Source organism: Neopsephotus bourkii, unplaced genomic scaffold (assembly GCF_033783945.1).
Source record: "Neopsephotus bourkii isolate Nb327-2 ecotype Australia unplaced genomic scaffold, CSIRO-AGI_Nbou_v1 NB_330, whole genome shotgun sequence".
Lineage (NCBI taxonomy): Eukaryota > Metazoa > Chordata > Aves > Psittaciformes > Psittacidae > Neopsephotus > Neopsephotus bourkii.
Genome location: NW_026900838.1, coordinates 1,506,707 through 1,532,064, shown reverse-complemented (window position 1 = coordinate 1,532,064; position 25,358 = coordinate 1,506,707). Strand labels below are relative to the sequence as shown.

Genomic DNA, 25,358 nt, shown 5'->3' with positions numbered 1-25,358 from the left:
CCTGATATTGAAACAGACAATTTGACAGACTTTATGGGTAGTTTCTATGAAAGTACTGCTAAAATCCACACAATATCCCTTATCCCTCTCCTGAACTTCAGTTGGCCGTGCTAGGTAACATCTTAGATTCAGAACTTTTTATTTTTCAGAGAAAAAGTCTTCCATCTTCTCTGACTTTGTGTTTCCATCTTCCACTTCCATATTGAGATTTCTGCCATTCTAACACTTCACTTTCTTAGCGCATTTAACTAGGGAATAACTAAAGAGGATCCAGTTGCTTTTATTCAGGAATTGCTGTCCTAACTAAAGTCTTTGAACTTGTAATTATCCTTTGAAAGTCTTTTATTGCATCATGTTGAAAAAAGTTTTATTTCTTAAAATGTCAAGTGTAAAAGTACATTAAGTGAGACACTCAGAGCACACAAATACATCTGTGGAGTCGTGTACGGAATACTACTTTCCAAGAGGATGAAAGTATGTAGAATGTACCTCCAGCTTGGATTATGATTGTAACCCCTATCTATTCACACTATGATATTCATCCTATTCCCCATGAAGACTGCCATTTTTAAGTTGCAAAAGCCTACCATCACCAAAATTACTTTAATATATCTATATGCAAATCTCCTATTAACTCCACAGGAGCAGTGATTAGCAAAGGAAGGGTAACAAGAAAGGACAGGGAACTGCAGCTGAAGGACTCTTACACTTCAGATACTTCAGAGGAGTATCTGAAAGACAACACTGGGTTTACTGTTCTAGCAGTGGGGAAGTCAGCTCCTAAATGAGATCTTGAAGGCTGCTTCTTTAATGACTGGTCCACTGTTCAATACTGAAGACTTTGGAACTGCATGTGTTAAGTTATTGCTCAATTTTAGACACGTCTGCAAAGTGACGTTCAAACCAGACATTTTAATTACAGTCAGCAGCCATCTTATGCGCTAGCAGGAAGACAGAAGGAAAACAAGAAAGGTGACAACACTAGTTGGATTAAGACATGTTAGAGAACTCATGAAGACCATGGCAGAAGAAGCTGGTAAATATACACTTTTCTGTGATCAGAAGAGGCTGCCCTTCTCACATGGGATATTTGAAAAATAGGTCCTATTTTCTCAAATAGCAGCAGAAGAACAAGATGAACTGAGATGAATTGGTAAGAATGAGGTGATGCTGAGATGAATGATGGGTTATCATTTCATACAAAAGCTTGGATCACTCCATGTACTTGGCATCCCATTGGCTTTGTCAAATTCAAAGAAGGTTTACAGAGAATATATGGAAACACTTGCCCTTGCCCTTAGGGCAAGCTAGAAAGAAATCAAATACATTCTGTTGGGACTGTGTTGAATTTTTAGCCCTGCCAGCTCAAGAGCTCCCAAGGAAAGAAGTGATATTCTGTCCAGTTTCTAGCAGCAATAATTTGCTGCTGTAACAGCTTGCTCTGCTACAGCTGTGTTGGCTATTCCGAGAGCTCGTGCTCAGCAGAGTGCTTATGGAGGATGCAGCATTTACCAGTTTCTCCACAGCTGTGTTCAAGATCAGAAAAAAATGTAAAAAAAGGTGGTTGGTTGTTCCCCCCCCCCCCCCCCATTTCATGTATCAATTCTAAGGTACGATTTATTCTTCTGAAAATTTCTATGAAGTACAGATACACAAATGGAGTACCAACAGACTTGCCAACTTGTTCCAGTGGTGCATCTAAACAATACCTGGACAACAAGTCAGGAGAGACATAATAAGACAAAGGGGCAACTGAGGAAAAGTATGATGATGAGATGGTTCTGAACTTACAAGGTAAAAAAACTATCCTGGCCTGAAGAAGTATCAATATTAGTGATGAGGCATAAACCAAAATGTAGCCACTTGATCTTCACTCTGAGCTTAGTGGGCTGGCAATTAGAAAATCATCTTTTCACTTTTAAGTGGATTACCACTCATTGAAGTCACCAAAGAAAAATCTGGTGTTCAGTATGTCTTTTTTTTTTTTTTTAACAAAGCCACATGTCAAGGAAAGTTGTAATTTGATATGCAACATTTATTGCTACTTTTGAAGACAGTCCTGTAAGAAAATCACTCCAAGTCTTACTAAATAGCTTTTATATTAACAAATCCTCATATGTTAAGTGCAAAATTACCATGACAGCAAAAGAGAAGGGTCTCTTTTAATTTGCTTTGCTGTTTTGAATATCCAAGGACCTGAAAAAAAAAAATGGATAAAACCCATTGCTTTATTCATACTCTAGAAATATCTCTTTGCTTCTACAGGAGTGATAACTGCCTGCATCTGTGGAATTTGGTGATTACTTCACAAGTTAAGTATAAACAGGGGCACCTCTGTTGTGCCTTGTATATCCTAACAAAAGACAAAAGTTATTGGATTGCATAATATTCATGACTAACCTGGAGAAGACTTAGAATCCTGTTCCACAGCAATAACAGAATGAATGGAAAGCTGTTAAGAGGATTAAACCCACTGTACAGAGATGTGAAACATAAAGCTATAGCTAATGACATAGTTAACTTCACTTCCCCATTCCCATCAATGCAGTTTAGATATTTTTCTTTCGTTCATGTTACTCATGTATATCCTTCTCATCCAGCAGTACATAACCTTGTTTGAGTTATTTATTTTTTTCCTTAAAAAACGAGATGATGGTAACATTATTTTTTTTAACAGAAGTGAAATGTGTTATACATGTTTGAATCAAATGAAGAACTTGATGGCTGGATGGCTACACGCAAAGAGTTGCGGTCAATGGCTCAATGTCCGGCTGGAGACCGGTAACGAGTGGTGTCCCTCAGGGATCGGTGTTGGGACCAGTCTTGTTCAACATCTTCGTCGCTGACATGGACAGTGGGATTGAGTGTTCCCTCAGCAAGTTTGCCAATGACACCAAGCTGTGTGGTTCGGTTGGTAAGCTGGAGGGAAGGAATGACATCCAGAGGGACCTTGACATGCTTGTGGGGTGGGCTGATGCCAACCTCATGAAGTTTAACCATGACAAGTGCAAGGTCCTACAGCTGGGTCGGAGCAATCCCATGCACAGCTACAGGTTGGACAGAGAAAAGATTCAGAGCAGCCCTGTGGAGAAGGACTTGGGGGTGCTGGTCGATGAGAAAATGAACATGAGCCAGCTTCAGTGTGTGCTCGTAGCCCATAAAGCCAACCGTATCCTGGGCTGCAGCAAAAGGAGTGTGACCAGCAGGTCAAAGGAGGTGATCCTGCCCCTTTATTCTGCTCTTGTGAGACCTCAGTTGGAGTATTGTGTACAGTTCTGGTGTCCTCAACATAAAAAGGACATGGAACCGTTGGAACAAGTCCAGAGGAGGGCCACGAGGATGATCAGGGGACTGGAGCACCTCCTATATGAAGATCGGCTGAGAAAGTTGGGGCTGTTCAGGCTGGAGAGGGCTGCATGGAGACCTCATAGCAGCCTTCCAGTATCTGAAGGGGGCCTACAAGGATGCTGGGGATGAACTCTTCATTAGGGACTGTAGTGGTAGGACAAGGGGTAATGGGTTCAAATTTAAACAGGGGAAGTTTAGATTGGAAGTAAGGAGGAAGTTCTTTCCTGTTAGGGTGGTGAGGCACTGGAATGGGCTGCCTAGGGAAGTTGTGAATGCTCCATCCCTGGCAGTGTTCAAAGCCAGGTTGGACAGAGCCTTGGATGAGATAGTTTAGTGTGAGGTGTCCCTGTCCATGGCAGGGGGGTTGGAACTAGATGATCTTAAGGTACTTTCCAACCCTGACTATTCTATGATTCTATGATTCGATAAGAATAGTATTCTGAAATGTTACCTCTGTCCACCAAAAATGTATATGTAAGTCTAATTTAATTTCCACGTTTTTTTTTTTCAAGCACCTCAAAAGAGGTGGTGCTGGAAAAAGGGTATTTTTAGCATGCTCAGTCACTTGCAGGATATTTCAGGGTGGCTAGCAGATTGAGACATTACTTCATTATACCAATATGAATTGCTGGGATTTATTTCCTATTTCAAGTGACAACAAAAACTGTTCAAATGTTTCTTATACTAAAAAGATCTCAAATACAATATTTTGATTAGGACAACAGTGATACTAAACTCTTACTGAATAAATAACATATCAACTGTTATTGAATAGAGTTGCATATCTAAAAAGAAGGGATTCAACTTCTTAGTTATCTCAATGAGTATTGTTTTAAAAACAGTACAACTTTATTAAATCATATTATACTTTTTCAAAATACTGCAATATATTAAAAAACCCTAAGATTAGAATTGGCTTTCATTTAGCTGATGAAACTCCACAAAATACACTCATAGATATTTTGAAGTTATTTTTTCTGTCTTCCAGACCCTGAGATTTATGAAATAACCTGTAGCTGGAGGAAAACAAAACACAGAAGTCATTTCAGCCTGTGCAACTTGAAGCCAGTGGCTGACGTCTGCATGGACAGTTATCAGAGCTGACAACTATGTGGAGCTAATCTACTAATAGTGTGATAAATTTTGCTAGTCTTCTAACTGGGACAAATTCTCAGATTATTTGAATTGCTATTGAAGTAATTCAATCACTCTCTTGGCACCAGCGCAATGAAATGTTGATTTTAAACCCATGAGGATTTAACCCAGTAAATACCCCAGTAAAAATCCCAGTACCCCAGAACTGCTGCATATGAGAAGTCACACTGTTTTATCAATGTCTTCTAACCATGCTACTTGGTGTGAGGAATGATCACAATGTAAGTGTTAGGAATGGCATTGTGGCCTTGGTGGTATCTTTAAAAAGCAGAGGTTTTGTTTCTGTCAATCCTCTTGTTTATTTTGCTACTGCCCAAAAGACACAAGTTCCATCCTTTCCCAAATGTGAGAATCTGCAATGCATATGGTTCAGTCAAAGGATATCAACTTTGCTTACAGGGATGGAAATGAAGATGGCAGTATAGTATATAATGCTTTTCTGAGAGAAGCTGGGTTTTGCATTTCAGGAAAATGTTTGAACTGTACAGGAACTCCAGATGTGCAAGCCTATGACAAGAGTCTTGCATACAGGACTAGTCTCTCCACTCATTGCCTAGAGACAAATTTAGATGGGAGTTATTGAATTTGGCTGTAAGTTTGAGAACAGTCATAGAGGAAGGACGGCCACATACTGCCCAGATTATTGTTTGTCAGTCTGCTTTGGACCTGCCAAATGTAAAGAGACAATGTCTTCTAAAAGCAGGAAGCAGAGATACCAAAGGCTGTATACAGACAGTGTCTCTTAACCTGGGGCTTATGTAAGTGCATACGTATACATATAGGGCAGAAGCCTCTACTTAAAATCAGCCAGTCACCAACTCTCCTGCTAAACTACAGTGTCTCCAGAGATCCTCACTCAATTATTAATGCATCTGCTGCTAATTTCATCATGCAGAGTGTGAATTTGTCTTTCTACATCGAGCTCTAAGGGAAGTTTGTAAGAAATATAGAACTTGTCAGCACATGAGAGTCAACACATTACTGCTGTGCTGCAGCCATTTATAATGAAACTAAAATGAGCACTCACTTGTTTGGCATTAATTTAATGTCCCACTTAGCTCCTATCAGACGTAAATAGCTGCTTCATCCATTTAAGCATTTCTGTTCATGCACATAATAAAGTACTCTGTACCTGTCAAGTAAGCAGAATTCATAACTGAAATAAGAAATGGATGAGGAAATTCAATGTTCTTAATATTAAGGCTCTACAGGGGGGGCATCAGACTTTTTTTTTCTGGTCACAGGTATCTCGCTGCGAGGTTCACCTTTTATTCCACCTTGCAGAGACAATACAAAGACATGACATGTATATACATGTTAGATTGCCAAAAACATTTCTAAAAGGACTATCTGTTAAACTCATGGCACAATTAACAACAGCTGTAGTTGTCAAACATACTCAAACCAATACAAATTAGCTATTCAACCTCTTGGTATTTAAATGGCTTTTATGTCCCCTATTTTAGAAAAACACAGTTTAATTTTAAACAGCATTCTAGTTATGATCATCCTCTCTTGAGGAAAGTTTTTATGAGAATGAATGGAGGTAATGACTACCATTAGTCACTGTCATTAGCATAATACATTAGAAACAACAATATTTATAACAGGCTATGACATGACAATTAAAATATGACTTTCTATCACTTATGCATTCTTTGGCTACAGCTGCTTGCTATTTTCTAAAGTTAAACTCATAGAAGTCTGGTAATGGTATATTTAATAGCATGTTCATCATCAGATTTAATTGTTTTCCACCACAGGGTATGACGCTTTATGTCCTCTACCAACCTAAAACAAACAGCCATACTGCTCAATGGCTGTTCAATTAATGTTTATGGTGCCACTTTTATAACCCAAGTTACAAGATAAAAAGCTCCAAGAAACAATTTAAGAACCTCAGAAGCTTAATGGGACTTCAACCAATACAAAAAATTACTAAAATTCTGTAAGGTCCCACACTTGAGGATGTGAAATAGAAGAACATAGTCAACATTAGAGAATTGTTCCAGGACAATGGTATAATTGCCAAAGGAGGAGAAATCCCGCCTTCGCATAGGGGAAGATGATTGAGCATCTTCAGGCTGGTTGCTTTGCAACTGGTGTTCATGCTGGGTTAAAACAGAGAAGACTGTTCATCCCAAGTCATGCAAAGGACAGATTCTGTTGCTCAAATTTCAGTTATTCCCCTGACAGTGATTTGCCCTCAGTAACACAGGTTCTCTCCACCTACTCATAATTCTCTCCCCTATTTAGCAGAGCTCATGCTGATTAAAAGGAAAGAACAGTTCAAAGACAGGTTTCTCTATTATTGCCTTGGTACATATTAATTTTTGTCTCTCCCTTTTGTACTAAGCCTGTAGAAAGCAATGTAATACTACTGTAAATACGTTTTCTTTGGACAGCTGCCATTGTCCTAAATTATGAAAGTAAATGATTTCTGGCTTGTACTGTTATTTGTGTATAGCAATAATATATTCATTCAGAGCCTCCCATTTTAATTCATACACCCTGATCTCTGGCTTTTAATGGCGTATTGCATGCCTGCACTTCTCTGACACCTAGGCAATGAATCACTGACACTCCTCAGTCCCCCAAAGTAGCGGGACACACACAAGGAAGAACCAGACTTGAGGGGTGGTGAAAATTTCCTTTAAGGAACTACACATTTTTTTACACCACAAACTCTGATTGACATTCATTGCTGCAAACACATTTTAATAGCACTGCTGTTACTCTGCCTCTCCTCCCAGCCTCTCAGGAGTTTTGTAGATCAACATGACTTTCAGAAACAGGCAGAAAATGCTCTGCAAAGTTTAAAGGCTGTCAAACCTGTTTGGCAACTTCCCTCCATGAGCCCAGCTGAGAAATGACAAACTTATCACCTGACTGGCTAGTGTTTAAAGCTGACTGCTTTTGATTAGGAAGCAATGAACCTTCCATTCTGGAGTTCATTTTGTGTTTCATAAGCACCTCTTCACTGAAAATTATGCAGCTGAATTTGATTAGTGTAATGCTACAGTTTTATTATTAGTAGTAATACAGGCATCTTTTATGGTGTTATTGCATACTTAGGAGAATTTCAGGACGGTTACAGACTTGCTTTTATTTCTCATGTAATATGGGTTGACATTTAAAAAAAATAAATGCAATAATAATACATTCCTGTGTTGCAGGTATTCACTTGTTGTGCATTGCTCCATATGTACCCATACTTTACTTTTTCTCTGCTCCAGTGGGAAGAGTAAGATGAATGCAATCCTGCCTACTCAAGGACGAAGTACTGTGTCCTCAGCAGGTTAAGCTGAGCTAGAAAGAAAGTTACTATGAACTGCAACAGCTAACCCCTTTAATGGAAAACTCCTGTATTAAATTCTATGCTACAGACTTTATTATTGATACTTCAACAGCTAGTGCTGTGGAAAAGCACAGTCACCAGAGGTGCATGCATTAAACACTGAATTGCTCTTTTCAATGTCATCTAACTCCATGAGTTGCAATGTGAACGCTCTGGAAAGCTTGATACACTTTTATCTTCTGACAGCCTTTCAACCAAATGTCCCTTCACATTATTATGTAACTTCCAATGATTTGCACTGTGAACCTCAGTAATAAAATTCCATTTCATGTCTGGAGACTACAACTTTTTTGGACAGTCAATTTAGACTTAGAGGGGGAGAAGTGCATTTGACAGGAAACAAATGCTGAGTGAAGCCAGCTGGTCAGGTCAATAAAAGCTAAAAATAGTATTTGACTTTGAGAGAAGAGAGTTCACAACACAGCCTAATGGCTAGATTCAGTACTAACTAAACAATTATCTCTGTATCAGTGTTATAAGGGTAGCTTAGTCACCCAAACCTACATGCTGCAGAGCGGTTACAGATGTAGCTACAGAACTCACCAGTAGCACTTACGATTAACTAACAGCTTAATGTATTCATTACTAGTACGGTTCACAGTGTCTTGTATCTATTAGCCTCAGGCTGAATATTCTCCAACATTTAATTCTACCTACCTCTAGAAAAATGCATATACTTATACGATTTATCTTATTTACTTACCTGTTTTCATAGATCATTGCTGTAGTGCATGAGTACATCAACATATCCCAGTCATTAGGGATGCTTTTAGAAAAATAAAGTAGGCTCACTTCAGCTGCAATTCAAGCTATTAGTGAAATATTAGTGTAATATATGCATCTTCAATACTTCTCTGGCTTTCATTAACACCAGCTGGCTGTCTCAAAGTCTGTACTATGTTAATTTCCACAGTGTTTGTATAAAGATGCAAGACAAGAAGTTCAAAAAAGGTGTTCTGGATGAGGATATTTAGATCTTATTGTGTGCCAGTGATGACACTTGATTTTTGAGAACTTTAAGTTAAGGCTAGTGAAAGCTGCAGTCTTTCAGCACTTCTGAAAACAAAAGTATGTTTTCATTGCTCAACTAAAAATGGGCATTTCTATTTTATCTTTTGAAAATGTTGAGGGTTATCAACAGAATATTCCTCTCCTAAGCAAATCCCATTTCTTCCATAAACAAGCAATGCAACAACAAAGCCACCAGAGAAAAGAATTAGCAAAGACAGTTACAGAAGTACAGAAAGTCCACTTCTGGGAAACCCCATAGTCCCAGTTCCTTGAGGTGAATGCTGCACATGGGGAGCTCAAAGTGAAGGCCTTGAATGGCCTGTTCCATTACAGCAAAGCTCTTGTGCATTGGACTGTGCTTCTCTATGCCCACTTTTCAACCTCTTGCTCCACAACAGAGCACTGGGCACAGAACAGGCTTACCTCAAACTCCAAGGACAAGCATATGTGTCGAACCTTGTGTTCCCTTAACTGTACACAATTTAATTTTTGACACATACCTGAAAAGAGGCTAAACTGCCTTTCCTTTCGGACCTGAATTGAGGATATGTACACAAACACACACATATATACCTATACAGCCGAAAAACAAAGTCAGAAAATGCAAAGGAAGTCATGGAAGAGATGAACCTTGGTATTTTAGTATGAAGTTCTGGATTGTTCAAGATGGGGAAAAATTAGAATTCCCTTTCTTCTTCTGCAGATTTCTGTTCATCTTCTAGAAAGATAAGTAGGGTCTTCCACCCTCCTGGAAAACTTTTTCACTTATTAAAACCTGAAGTTATAAAGCCAAAAGGAATCACTCCTCTGAGTTTCCACGAACATTAAATCATTTTCTTTAGGCAAAGAGTGAAAATGATCACCTACTTCCAAGTCTCTCTTTTAAGCCTTTTCAGGAAATGTAGTCCAATGTTTAGGAGACTGGGATATAAGTAAAGGTATTTTGGTTCTGATGAGTAGCATTCTGTGTGATGTAAACAGCTTCCCCCTTCCATTTGCTATGTGGAAACCACAACTAACAATCGAGGCATCAGTCTTCTTATTCCACAGTGCTATAATGTGGAAAAGATTTCTAAGGTCCCTAGATTACTAGTTGCAAAGCATTAACACACTTAACCATAATGTAAGTAAACCCTTAAAAACCCTACATATTTTCACCCATTTCATAATCTCACTCACAGACTACTTACTTAAAACTGGAGTGCGCATAATATGACCTAGGGTTTATTTCCAGGTCTGACTAGGAGACGGGATCTTGAAAACTATACTGATTATTTTCTCAAGTCTAGAGATGGGTTACTTTGAATAGCTTTTGGCCACATTCTTTGAGCTTTTTGGAGAGAAAAATCTACACCTAAAGCAAGGCATAGTTCAAATTTTGATTGCCATTTGCAGAAAGCAAACTGAAAAATAGCATGAACAGAAAAATGTCATCACTTTCAGAACATGCAATGACAAGGAATGGAGTACTCTAAGAGGACTTCATGATGTTTTGCAGTGCAGGAGACTAAGCTTCAGGTCTGCTTTCTGGTGTACAGTTAGAAGGAGTAAAGGCAGGACTGTGGCTGTACCAGAGGTATGGGAAGTGATGGTGTATACAGAATTGATGCAGGTATTTGTGATGCCACTGCACATAATCTGCCAGTGCAGTTGCAGAGTAATTCTGCATTAGTTATTGATAATGCTTTCGGCAGCTAGCTGAAACCTTTGGGGTGTTGATAGCTATCATCCGCAAAAACTGAAAATGGTCTTTTTTTTTTCCCATGCTGTTTACTAAAGAAACAAGCTCATTTATAATCACTAAATGCAATAACTGCATTATTATAAGACATATTGCTATAAAAAAGCTTATTACAGAAAAATAAAGCTTTCACATATGTTAAGATTTCTAAGTTCCTTTAATGCTTATTACTGAAGATTATTAAAGATCTTTTTAAGGATCTTTTAAGCTTATTACAGAAAAATACAACTTCCATATACATTCTTTAAAGTTTCTAAAGATCTTTAAGGTCTCTTCCAACCCAAACCATTCTACAATTTAGCTTAGATGATTCAGGAAATATTAGATTTATACTTTCTAATATAATTAGATGATGTCCTTTAGTATATACAAGAAGACATAGCCTTTAGTTACAGGACCCCTTGCTACCCTTCTCTCCACAAGACCCAACTCATTCTGGATGAGATTGAATTAAATATTTGTATCTGGTCTTAAACAACAGTGGTGTGACCCTTTTTTGTTTACTGTTTTCCAGGCAAACACCCACTGCTGTAGATATATTTACTTTTGTACAGGTTTTCATTGTCTATAGTTTGCAGCAACTATGCTACAGTAACTGAACCTTATGTATATTAGCAAGTGTATGTTCACAACAGCTCATGAAGATACTAAGATTTTTCTAGATGAACAAATGGAGAATAGAGCAAAAACCCCAGAAGCTGCAAAATTTATTTTTAACCTAAGCATCTCAATGAGTTAACTCATTCCAAGGGAAGTTGATTACTCCAAATATTTGCATTTAAAAAAACTATTTCTATGTTCAACAGATTGCACAAATATAGTTTGATTATTTATATGTCACTTCTGTGAGCAAGATGATTAAATATTATATTTCATTACCACAGAGAGCATAAGAAATTATGTGCTATATAAAAATGATACATATATATTATACATAAATTATCCTGTCTCAAAGTATCATGCATAATAGGTATTAGTGTATGAGCTCTCTTCCAATGACAAACTTAAGGTGAACCAGTTTAAAAATAGTATTTTTTCAGACTAAGGTAAACTGACTTATCTCACATTTGACATAAAATAAAAACATACAGACAAATATGACAGCTCACCTGATACACTGGAAGATCACCGTAACTCTCAGTGCTGGCATTTCCTGAAGAGGGTGGTAGTGGCAGGTCCAGAACTTGGAGCTGTGAGTTCCAACCTGAGGCACAGTCTTTCAGATCCCACTGATTTATTGCAAATGATGTCGAACACTCTCAATTCCCTGAACAGCGTTCAAAAGCTACAGTACTTCCCTAAGGCTCCAAAAAGCTGAAAATCAAGACAAAGTTGGGCAGACATATTCAATGAAGAACACAGAATTAGTTGTCACATTAATATTTTAGCTTAAATGATTTATGTAGATTCACACAGCATCCCTGTGTCACAGGGTTAGTCTAAATGACAGAAAAGTTTTTAAAGATCTCTAAAATAATGAATGTACACAACAGAGCAAAAATGAAGAAAAGGAATAAACTAAATACTGACATTTCTAGTTTTTAACTTTCTGAACTTTTTTGGGCAAATTTACTGTATAACTTCAGTAATGTAATTTTATCTCAGCTTTCTCATTTAACATCTTATTATAATGCTACAAATTTATGAAGAGCTCCCTTCAATACCTTTTCTCCACCTGCAATTTTCTACTTAAAATGAAGGCTTATGGTCTATGCACAGTAGTACGAGTATGCTTTTATCAGTGTAAGAAAAAAGGAGGTTTGTTGCACTGAATTTTATGAACACCAACACTCTTCATGCAGATAATACAGCAGAGTAATTATATTCAGCATGAGCAAATTCTGAGTGCTGGTATGGATGAGAATGGGAACTTGTGAGAAGAGGTTGAGCTGGAGTTGTGTTTCATTTCTTGATAATATTAACATAATCAAGCCTATGACAAAGTAATTAAAATAAATTCTTATTAAAAGCAATGGATTAAGAAATAATTTTAAAGTTTAGGCTAAAGAGGGAGGGATTATTATTTTTTTTTTTTTTATGCATTAGTTAGCTAGTTTCCTTACCCAGCCAATGGAGAGAAGGTATACGCAGACAGTGTTTTAGAGTATCTGGCTTAGGTACTCTGAATTATTTTCCATACACTGAGGTAACTTCACATAGCGGAAAATGACTCTGATCAGTGGGAATATAGACATTTTTGTATAGATCTGAGCAAGTTTACTGAGTCAGCAAGAGTCAACATTTTGGATGTCTGACGATATTCTCCAAAACAAACAGATTTTCATGAAAGCATCAAAACATAATTTTTGGGACCCTTATGAGAATTGCTCCTGTACTATGATAGTAATTACCACAGCTGTCTACAATAGTACATTACCATATTAGGCAAGACAGTGGAGTTAACTGGCACTGGGAAAACAAGTCTGATATAGATCATTCTGGTGTTGTTTAATTTGCTAATATAGATACATAGAGCTTCTACTTGCTCTATGTATTTCTTCTGACCCCTCCACCATGCACCCCAAGCATCTATCTCTGCATCTGACTGAAAAAAGACACTGGTCAGGACAGAAACATGGTTTGACATGTATTTTTTCTGAACTGTTTGGCATTTTGGCCAAAATCCTTGGACTGAGCAGACTCCTATCATGGAAAATTTAAGGTGGACACAGCTGCATTTATAGAAAGTACTGGTGATGGTAATGGTAGACAGTATTACCAGCCCTGCCAATAGTACACTAACAAAATGAAAGAGAAATGGAAGCATGACAGGTGGAAGTTGTATAGCTTATTTTTGAGTTTTGTATTTTTTCTGAGAGAGCTGTGAAGGAGAATGAGTCATCAAATTAAGTCCAGATGAAGAACATGGCATAAAAATTACTTTATATTAAAAATGCAAACCCATTTTCTAAATGCTTAATTATATCCTTAAGGTTATTTTTGGTTGAATATGTATTACAAAGCCTGGTGTCTTATTTCCATTAGCCTGGCTAAGCAGACTCCAAAGTAGAAAAAACCCAAACAACTGTGAGTCTAAAATTATTACTAAAGTGGTCTAAAATAGAACTTCTGTTATTTCTGGAATTGTCAGCTCTGTAAAGTTTAAAAATATTTAGGACTTTAGGATTCAGTCCTATTGTACTCAGCGCTATGGTAAAGACATTGGGTATTACTAGCATTCTCCAGCCCTTATCAGTGTTCAGAGATGTATTTCTTGTTCATCAAAGATATACAGCATAGGAAACTTACAATGCCAACAGGTGATGCAGCCATAGAAAAATACAGCTATAATACAAATGCAAAAGAAAACAGTAACAGGCTTTTTCAATGTAAGTTTTGTAATCGTACGTACGCTCACTACATGGCCATGTTAGTGTAGCTGCTTCACCCAGTTGCCGAGTAAAGTCCAGCAGAATTCAAGTGAGGATAGTATACCTGCACCATGGATAAGAGTTCAGCTCTCAAAACAAATTACAGGTCTGAATACATCCTGTGTTTCATTTCCTGATGCAAATTCTTACTGTTGCCTCCTGTTTTGCTAATTGCACTTTATTATGTCTCTTCAACCTGCTGAGTGTCCTTTCCCAAATCACTCAGCTACACTGTTTTTCTAATTCTCCATTACAAAGAGATTAAAATACCTGCTTCCTTCAATAAGCATTTTGAGCTCTATGCAGGAACTTTTTTTAAGTTCTGTAGATGCTATTCAAGCTTTTTAAGACCTACGCAGTATTCTTGGTCTTAGAACAACAGACGGCTATCTTTCTTTTAAATGAGCAATAGATTCCCTGAAAGACCTATCCCACAGGCCTTCACAGAGTCTAGTGGGCAGCCCATTTTTGCCTTAGACCTGCAAACAAGACGAGTAATCTGTCATTAAAGACTATGTAAAGAAAAAAGAAAAGTATTGCTCCTCCTTCAGAAAGTTATTTGTTAGTCCTCACTCCACGAAAACAAAGTGGTTAGTACCATAAATGGACGAACTTGGGTGCTAAGTTGAGATTTAGAATGAGTGACATTCCTAAGCAAGTACCTTCCACTAAGTATTTTTCTTTCACATGGCAAAATTAGTTTTGATGGTAGCACAACTAAAGTACTCGTCCTAAGTCAAGGTTATTTCACACTGCCCATAGGCAGAACATTGTCTGGAATGACATCATCCAGTCCTGAACAGATATGTGTTTTGCTTGAAGTTGGAATTATAAAAATAACTGCAGATCAAATTCTGAACTTTATATTTCCTTTTCATTCCTTGATGTCAGCATGGATTTTTAGTGAATGAAATCTGAGTAAGATCTGCAGGACTGAGTTCTCCATCAAAAAGCTACTTTGCTTAACTGAAATCCAATGGAACAGAGCATTCCTGTCTGCTGTTTGTATCTTTACATCATGATTCTAACAGAGATATTAAAAAGCTATATAATGCTCAAATACCATGCAGAATGAGAAGAACCCTATCACATTTAAATACTCAGAGAATACTAAGCTGAAGTTCTGTATTAGCAGAGAATAGCAGTATTTTATTTGAATAAGAGTGTCCTTGATTGTCTTTTCAGCTAGATTAGGTATATGAACAATTATGATCCTCTGGGAAAAGAGATGAAAAAAAAAAAAAAAAGGGGAAATAAAAAAAAAAAGAAAAAGACCTTTCCACTGACTTTTGCCAGTGTTTGCACAGGATTGTTACAAAGTTCAAGAACAAATATAATGAGTTATTAGCTGAGCAATGAACATGGAGTCGTAAGTGAATACAGTAAATCACAGTATAAAGTACCCGTACATTTTGTTCTGTTTACTGTGCAGAAGCAAAGAAGAAAAAAACAAACCAGGAGTCATAAATGAGCAACTCAGCAGTTTGCACCTCTGACTTGCTAATGGTAACATAGTGTGAAGGTCCTGTAATGCAAGGGCATATAACAAAAGTATTCACTGTATTCCTGTGAGCAACCCATTCATCATCAGCTAATGCATCCAGCATGGCAAGAACAATGCCAGACATGATATAAAAAGGTACTCTCACGCTTTATAATAACACTGTATAATAAGAAACTATACCTCAATTAAATCAAGAGTACAGCAGCAAAACAAAGAAACAAGGAACACTGTTTTCAGAATGAATTCTGCTCTTATCAGGGCACTCAAGGATTTCCACTATCCTACGCATGCACCAAAATGTTGCTAAAAGATACCAGAAAGTTCTGCTCATTTTTATTCAGCATGTTGAAAAATTCTTTGGGCATATGCAGGATTTACAAAATCAACTACACAGCTTTTTCTTTCTGTTTTTTTTTTTCTTTTAATATGTGAATGATGAGTTATACTATTACAGCACGCGTGTGATCTTCCTCCAATAAACCTTCCTTCTGATTTACAGATTTGAAATATAAAAGCCTGAAATAGCTTTCTCAATAAATCTTGCTATTCTCTGGTAAAGCATCCTAGCTTTCAGTGTTAATTCAATTATTTTAGGAAAGGAGGCACTTATGTCTTTCAGTAAATATTAAACACAGTCCTGCAATACTGTTTATGTCAGGAGAACAAACATTTAAAACAGTGACATGTTTCTAGTAGAAATTTAGAAATCTGCATTTCTAATGCTTAGATTGACAGAGATTGCTTCTGTTTGAGAGTAAAAACTTTGTTCCAGATAAGCATGATTTAGAGGTGTATTTTAACCATTTTAAAATGTTTTCCTGAGTTATAATATAAATTACTTACACAACCAGAGACTGTGAAAGGACAGAAAATCTTTCCTGTACTCCTCCTGGGAGCCACAGTTTTTAAATTCCACTGTTTCAGAAAATAAATACTGCATATAGCATGTCTTCACATAAAGATATCAGCATATTCATGAGCAAAGCTCATTTGTCTATTAACCACACAGACCAGCAAATCTTTCAGTGGGAGTCATTTTCCTTAACATCTCTACATGAATGTTAACATCTAACCTATGGACCAGAAACAAAATCAACCGAAGAAAAAGGAAGGGCTTAATGATTTCAAAGGTTTCAGTCAGGTCCCAATCAGCAATAATAACAACTAGAAAAATGTAATTAGCTAACAACAGAGCGGAAGATGGTGATCATCTCTGAAGCTGTAATTGATCTGAGAAAGTTACCTGTGTGCCTGTTCTGGCTCCACAGACCAATACAGTAAAATGGATAATGTATACTTTTTTTTTGATAACTCTTGGGTTCTAATAACTGACTGAGGTCACAGAGTGCATTGAAGTTTCTAATGGAAAGCAAAAACCATTAGACTTGGTTTTCTGTTTAGCATACAAATATTTTTTCAGTTTTTCCTGTAATTTTACTTATTAATTGGGGTTCTTTTTGCACTTTGGTTCATCTGTTGATAACAGAGGTGACGTGAAATAGCAACAAACATGATGATCATTCTTTTGACTTATCTTTAATTACGGCCATCCTTTCTTCTTTTGTACAAACGTTATGACCTCTAAGTAATATTTTTTTTTATTCCTACCTCAATAAAATGCCTCTACAAATGAACTCTGTCCTTCTGAACCAAAAAAAATGTATGTGTCCTGGTATTGGGATAAGTGAGTTCCTGGTCAAATAGGATGAATTTACAACCTCTTCTATGATTCTGACTATGAACATTTTTCTCAAGCTACTTAATCTTCTTGCACTTTTGAGCTATTTCCTGAAGTAAATCCATACTATCATGACAAAACGTTAAGCCTTTTAACTGATACAGTCGTATGTGTTTAACTGATGCATATCATATATGTTCGCAATCCTGATTTTAATGGTATGTTGGTTGCTTATTCCAGATACTCAGTTCATTGTCACAGTGCTGGCTGTAGTCTGGCAGCTCCCTAGCAATAAGGAGACACAGACTCTTCCAGCCTGCCATGCTTAGTAACCAGGTCTTCACATCTTTTAGAGCTACCACAGACACACTGATCTCTTTTACATGCACTCACTCACTTTCACTAACATCAGTGTTCCTTGGTTTAGAAGTCAGAACATGTTCAAGTATAATGGAGTAATTATTACTGTGTTATAGACTGAATGGGGCATATGCAGTAAGGATTATCTCCAACTTTATGGCTCTGTTATTCTGAATGAAGGTTGAGGACCTCATTGAGCCAGAAAAACATTGTCAATATCATTTGAGGTGAGGTCAAACCTCCTCAGAACCTTCCTCAGGTTCTTCATTTATTCATTTGAAAATTTAAGACCTTCTTGTTTAAACAGTGCAAGTTAAACTGTATAGGAAGGAAATAGTTATATAATTCATTTTCTGATAAAGGTTCCTACTCTAGGGATATCTATTTTTTACAGTTAGAATGGCTCTTGAACACATGCAACAAGTCTGCTAGACAAACCAGAGAAGTAATGCATTTTTCCTCATCTGTTTTCCAGAAGCTTGTCCCTGGTGATGCAGCCCTGGGGGTTCTGCTCCAGCAGGTGACAATGCCTTCAGCACCTTGGAGCTTTCTTCCTACTCTGCTTCTAGCTGGAAAGAGAAAAGTGGCCCCTCCTCTCAGACTAAATTTCCAGCAAGTGAAGAAGCTGTGTCAGTACGACATATAAAGCTATAGATTCTGTTGCTATGCCATCCACTCCACTATCCAATCACCATTTCAACAACGTGGGCTGTCAAATGTTGCACAACCCACCTCCAGAAACCATCAGTTTCAAAACTGGCTCATTGATTCTATTCATAACAAACACTTTTTGGAATCTGCATTGTTTGACCATCGTTTTCTTTTAAAAATCAAACTGTTCTTACTCATTCTTTTTATATTTTATACTAGTTTTCAGGACCTCAGAATTATGACTGACCTGAACTGATGGATGTGGGGAGCTTTTCACGGAAGATTTAAAGATGACTGTTAACTAGAATAAACAGACTCTTGTTACTCTTTCGCAGATTAAGGAAGTGGATTTTTTTGTTAGGACATAGCTGAATAACTGCAAGAGTTCTTCAGAAACTGGTGTAAAATATGTAGTTAGCACAGAACAGCACATGCAGTGATGGGTAATTTTTCACACTGATTTCCTGAAAATCAATAGAACAAATGTTTGAATAAACAGTTGCTTGCACTGACTTATTAACCTGCTTTTTCTAAATAATTATTGTCTATTTCACAATGCATCATTTTACTGATATATAGAGATTTTTTTTTAACCTATAAAAGTAATGACTTTAAGGTGGATTTTGAGACAATAACATTAACGGACACACTCTGTGGTAAAGCTGTATTTACTGGAGACCATTCTCAGAGAGTTCACACTAGTTACTCTCACACAAAAATCTGATGCACAAGTGAGAAATTAAATTTATGTACTTTGCCCTGGATCTCACCTACATCAGGTAGGACCTGCTCAGTTTTGTGCAATTAACCGTTTCAGTAAGGCATAGGAGCATTTCCTGAAGCACTCATATACTAAACTCTATAATGTATAATGATTTATAATCACAGTTATACCAGCATGAAACAGTGGAATGTATTTTTCTGGTCTGTACAAGTATAACATATACTGACTGAAGCACATTTGTATAACTATATGCAATGTGAGTAGATGGAAGCTTTTTACTGTAGCAGTGCACTCAGTCACTGATGTGACTAATATGCAGAGAAATCTTAATGCCCTGTTATATCACTTTGGTGCTGTAGAGTCTTTGTAGCACATAAATCAACACAGTTTATAAGAGTCTTGAAGCAATCCTCTGGAGAGGAAAATTAAGCACTTTATAACATAATAAAACCCAACTTGTGGTTTGTAAGTGACCATTGAATACACTGAGAGCTGGAAAACATTGTATCAGCCAGACCACATTCATGGAAAAGAAGCAGGCACAATAAATGTGTCTGTAATTGTTTATCATCCGTTTTGTTTATTAACTTTCACCTAATTTAACAATCACAAGAGAGGAAGAGAACTTCACACTTTCTGTATTGTGATTAGGTTGACATTTCTGAGTGAGTAGATGAAGTCATGTAAGAGCTGAATTTTTTTTTATGCTTCCAGCAATGACATTTGTCTTCAATCAATATATAATCTCGAGTCTATATAAGAAGGTTATTCAAGATACAACTTTATGTTTAAATGTATTTAACGGAGAAATAGAGAAAAATATGCCTCGATCCATGCCATTGCACAATAATACCTTTAATGTCCTTGCCACAAGAATAACAAACTTCTTGTCTCTTTATAAACACTTTTTTTCATACAAAGTAGTGATAAATATTCTCATAAGCAAAGATAAGCCAGTACAATATTTGTTTATGTCATGTGACTAGTTTGTTTCCAAAATGTAGGCATGTGCTTAAGAAACACCAGCTCTTGTTCTTAGCAGGAGCAGTATACCATACATAAAGTATACCATCTTATATTTATCCTTAAAAGGCCAGAGAAGACTTCTTTTATCTAAATACATGCAGGTAATCATACCATATAAAAGGAAATGGTTTTATTGCCATTATACCTTAATCACTATGCTCCTATGCAGAGATGTATTGTGGGAAAGAACTATTTATTTTAAAAGTCTAGCTGCATACAGTTCTGTTTGTGAGTAAAAACAAATTCACAGATAAAATAGGAAACGGGAAAAAAACCTGAGATGTGACAGAGCTTACCTGACCACTTCTCAGCAGATCTGCTGCTTAGCTGTCCAGTGCGGGTGAGTCCCTGAAATAGTGAGACAGAATAAACTCAATGTAACCATCATGTAGCCTACTAAATTCATTTTCACACGTCAGATAACAAAAGATACGCTTTATAAACTGTAAAAAGAGCTAGCATGCAACTCCAGCTGCAAGAGATTTTGTTCACAAACTGAACAGCAATAGGCCTCTACTTTAGTCTCATCAAAAAAGTAAACCAATCACATTGACAAAAAGCCACTGTAAACAAAAAGACTGTATTTAAAGGAATAACAGTTTTGGCAACCCTACCATCAAGTCTTCTATGTTTGGTTGGTTGTTTTTTTTTTTTCTTCATCAAAATTTAGGTTATATATTTGTTGTTAGCGAGAGTTGCATTACTATTATTGTTAATTTTAGTTCTGTTTATTACCTTGAGGGTTATATATTGTAGAATAATTTTGTTGTCACTAGTTAATGTTAATTAGTTGTTTTAATAGCCTATATACCTATTTGTTATCTTTTGGTAGGTTTACTTTTTTAACTATCAGTAAATTAATAACTGAGAATATTTAACATTACTGTTGCATACTCAAAATTACAGAGTTACTATTAGTGTTACCTGTTTAACGTTTAGTCATCCTTTGAGTCCTGCGACATATTTCCTTAATAATCATCAGCCATCAAGTCTGATAGTCTCAAAAGAAATATCAGCCCTCTAAACTGCCTTCAAGGGCGGTGATATTTAGCACTGAAAATTACAAATAAAGTTTTTGAAGTTGAGTACCAACAACTGGGCAGTGACACTGATGATTTGTTTATCAAGACAAATTGCTATATACTACGAAAAATGCAGTCAACGCACTCTTCTGAGTGAAAACAAATAGGTGAATCTATGCAATGCTTACATGTTGAATGGGATATTTAATGTGCGGGGAAACTCAAAGGTTGAAGAACTAGCATTTAGACAGTCTAACAGTGGTAAGTGGTAATCTTACCTCTTTAAACTCCATTACATTCTCACGAGAGACATGCTAATACAAACAAGTCAATCAGAGTTTGTGTTTAGCAAGATCAAGCTTAGAGGATAGTTTAAAATCCATTTATTGTTCTAAAGCATTTTTTTCCATTAACATGTTATACATTAGTGGATACTAACCATGATTCATGTAACAGTTTAGTTTGTTAACTTTTAAATTATTTAACAACCAGAAGTTATTAATACAACTTTTAAAGTCTTACACAAAAAATCTTAAAACAGGCTTGGGTTCATTTTTGTAATTTTTATATAAAAAACATTTTAGGCATCTCTTGAAAAAGAAATAAAGCAGGCATTTAGAGCTAGAAAACAAGTAATTCCAATTTTAGTTTGTTACAAAAGGTTTCAGCTTTATTGACAAATTATGGCAAACATATTTGACAAAATTATGGTTTCCTATTTAGAGAAGCTTACACATGGAACTTTATGTGATCTTTTTTAACAAATACAGGTTAAAACACTGAACAAATTCAGTTAGCTACATACATACAGTAGCTGCTTGTTTTCAACCCCATTAAAACAGCATTTAAAATTAAATTTACAAACTTAATATTGAACATCTTAATCTAAACTAACATATATTAAAGAAGACAGGTTGAAACATCTTATCTACAGCTTGATTATTGTCTGGTTCAAAAAAAAAAAGGGGGGGGGGGGAAGAATCATATTACAGTCTTTCAGCAACCCTAAACAAAAACTCAGCTAGTATGTAGAGACTCAAGATCTGTAACAGTGTCATGCTTTTTAAGTTACACACAGCAATGAATACAACCAACAGAACATCATCTTTGAATGGTTTATAGACAATGCTTGCCAAACGTTTTTTGTCTCTGTTTTTTTAAGTCCGTGTTATAAAATAATACTAATGTCAATGTCACTCCAATGTTATAGGAAATACAAGTAGTACATAGGATAATAATGAGCAGTAATCCCTAGGATAGAAAAGAAATGGACTATTACTTGTCTTGTCGCTGCTTATGTGAAGACCACAGGCTAATAATTGTCTTTGAGATGAGGTCACAGATGAGGAGGACCTTCAATATCTACCATAGGGGTGTTCCCTGTAACCCCCTCTGGCTGACCTTGGAGGTGGCGCCTTTAGGCTGGAACGGGTTGTAGCCCATTCTTCTTGTGCTAAAAACAGAAGAGAAAAAAACATGTTTTGTAAATATCTAAACTTGAAGGAACAGAGTGATGCCACTGCTAATGCCTGACAAAATTCTCGAGGGTTTTGGTTGAAAGCTTCAAAAAAATAAAATGAGGATAGTGCTACGATCCATTTCTTTATCCTGCCATAAAAGCTTACAGAAAACTAACCACCTACTTCTCTACAAAGGCAACCTGTCTAACTCAGGATGAAAAAAGGCTTACTCCTTCACTTTCAGCTGAGAATGAATACCTACTGTGGTGGCACTAAAGTCAGCTCTGGAAAAATCACTGCACTGGGCAGGCAGCTGAGAATTTATTTGATATTTTGAGCTTCAAGCATTTAAGTTAAAGCACCAATGTGAATAACATTTAATGCAGTTGGTATATTCATAAGATGAGGAGCTGAATCATGAAAAGATAATAGAAATACATTTGATTTTTTACTTCCATTTGAGAACAAAAGGAAGAAAATAATGGAAGAAAAACAGTATGAATAAATGATGTTACTGCACGAAGTGAAAGAGTTTTGCCAAATAGTTTTTACTTTGTATTATCTTTCAAATGGTTTTTCAAATTTAGTGAATGTAATACACTCGGGACGGCTAGTTCTGTTTTTACAAAACTTCTACGATTTTTTTTTTCTCTCTCCCCACAGACAAGGTATTTCTGGAAGTTAAATATTGCAAAGCATCAAACAGGAAACTACCTACAATTGTGGTCCAGTGGCTGAACCCCACTTAAACTCTCACCTAAACCAGTGTATTCTCAAATGATTTCTGGTCTTGTCTTCCACTAACTTCAACTGATTACACAGTGATTAAAACTGAAATGCAGAAATCATCTAGCTTACATCACACCATAGTGCAATATTACTTGTGTTGCAATAGTCACAGAATGCAACTTCACAAGGAAGTTTCAAAACTTCTATATACCCCTAAAGTTATATGATATTCTGTCTATCTCTTTGTAATGAACTATGGGAATTATTTAGAAACCAGTGTGGTAAATGTTAGTTATTTTCCGTATTATTGTACTTTATTAGTGATCATCATGTTTGTATAACATGCATGCTTAGGATATTAATGTCTGTAAAACATAAAAGTAAGGATCAGGCCTTCTGATACTAGGACAAAAAATAATAGCTTTTAAAGTGTGTAAAAAAACAGAGACAGAAGAGAGCAGTTTAAAAGATTGAAAAGTGACTTGAAACCAGTGGGAAGGGAAAAGGAAGATACAAATTGATGACGAAACCATATACTTGTTGTTGCTATCATCAAAACAAAACAACCTGATTGCTATAGTAAAATAGATCCTTCTTCCTAAGTCTGAAGTGGGGCTATAGGATATCTTTTGTAAGTAGGTAACAGAGTAATAACCTGAACCATACACTCTCGAGCTACTGCTGCAGATTTGAAACATCCTCAGTTCTTCCCCCATAAATTTAAAAATCCATGTGTATCTACTTTTTAAGAGATACATAATTTTTATGCTTTGATCCATGCAAAAATTTGTGTCAGTTGAATAAATCAAAATTTCAGAAGACATTTTCCTTGCTCTGGTCTTGGTTTAGACTTTTGCTACCTCATTCAGCCAGAAAGTATTGAAATGAGTACTCCTGGCTCAGCAAGGTCAATAAAATTCATCTTTATAGAATATAAATGTGAAACCTGCTGAACTGCCATGTGTAAGGGGATAAGCTGTGAGCCAGTATGGGACATATTAGCTATGGTGAGCAGGGACAAAAATATTCATTCCTCATAGCCAAAAAGAACATATTTTTACTACATTTTTCATGTTACATGCAACTTTCTAATTTATTTTCTGTTAGGCCAAGCAGAGACGTTCTTGAGTTCTGACTCCTGATGTACCTGTAGGGTAAATCCAACTTCAGCTGATTTTTCTTTTTTCTTGTATTTCATTCCCGCTACTGGAAGGAGAGATTGGGCTTTCAAGTGTCAGGTCACTGCCAGAAAGCAGTAACAAGATTCCTAACTTTTAAATAGTGTCTGTTCCAATTCAGCCAAAGCACTGAAAGAGTTTGTTCAGTTTTTTAACAGAATTACCTAAACAAGAGAATAGAACTTTCTATGCAGAATGAAATACACAGGCTAGCATATGAGAATATTAAAAATAAAAATTGTATTACTCACACATTTCAATGAAGGCTAAACTACATTTCCTTAGATCGTCAGCTACTTGATTAATGGAATGACTGCATTAAATGTAAAAGGGAACTGAAAAAAAATGTTAATCTCTATTAAGACACATCAAAGATTTTCTTTTATTAAAGAGTTTTTAGAGTGACAGTAACATTTTCCTTCCAAGCAAAGGCTTCACAGATATGCCTTTTAGAGCAGAACAAGAATTCAGTAAAAAGCACATGTTTTGATTTCTTTGGTCTTATTTCTTATAGATAACTTACTAAAGTTCAGTTTCTCCTTAAATAGTTTCTTCATATCATTTGGTTAGGATGAACTTTAAATGACAAGACTCCCCAGTGAAACTAATACAGAGGTTTTTATTTCTCTTCTGCATCTTGATTAATATGTCTATTAGTATAGTATAGAATTCCAAATACACAATAGTGATACCATTCGATACAAGCACAGAAAAAAATGTTTGGATTTTTCTTTTCATAGGCATGTGTAATCGTCCAAGTGCCAAATGAATTTTGGAGCAATATGGTAACATATTAGCTACATGTATGGAATGGTGTGCCAATACTACATTTTCAGTTTACTGTTTCCAAAACCTTCATACCACACTTTTAGCCCTAACACAGGAAGTATGTGAGTAATAAGTTAAACCCCCATTCTATTAGCAGAAACTTGCAAAATTGGAATCTTACCCAACATGGAAAGGACCACATACTGTCCACCCACATGGGAATTCTTTTCTCTGGCAGGTCAGGAAGTCTGCCTGGGTAAAGGAGAATGCAGTC

General features: G+C 36.4%; 1 protein-coding gene across 5 annotated transcripts in view; it reads right to left on the bottom strand.

Annotated features, from left to right (window-relative positions):
• KHDRBS2 (KH RNA binding domain containing, signal transduction associated 2) overlaps window positions 1-25,358 on the bottom strand; it is a 365,680-nt gene that overhangs the window by 10,178 nt on the left and 330,144 nt on the right. For 2 of the 5 annotated variants that reach the window (XM_061347850.1, XM_061347845.1), the window contains 4 exons: window positions 20,852-22,402; window positions 20,224-20,275; window positions 11,723-11,927; window positions 5,531-5,635 (listed from right to left, as the gene is read on the bottom strand). In XM_061347850.1, coding sequence (XP_061203834.1) covers window positions 22,305-22,402 — 98 coding nt within the window. In that variant the 3' untranslated portion in view covers window positions 5,531-5,635; window positions 11,723-11,927; window positions 20,224-20,275; window positions 20,852-22,304. Of the gene's footprint in view, window positions 1-5,530; window positions 5,636-11,722; window positions 11,928-18,424; window positions 18,642-20,223; window positions 20,276-20,851; window positions 22,403-25,358 lie in introns of all 5 variants that reach the window. The other 3 variants (XM_061347847.1, XM_061347849.1, XM_061347848.1) reach the window with 3 other exon arrangements.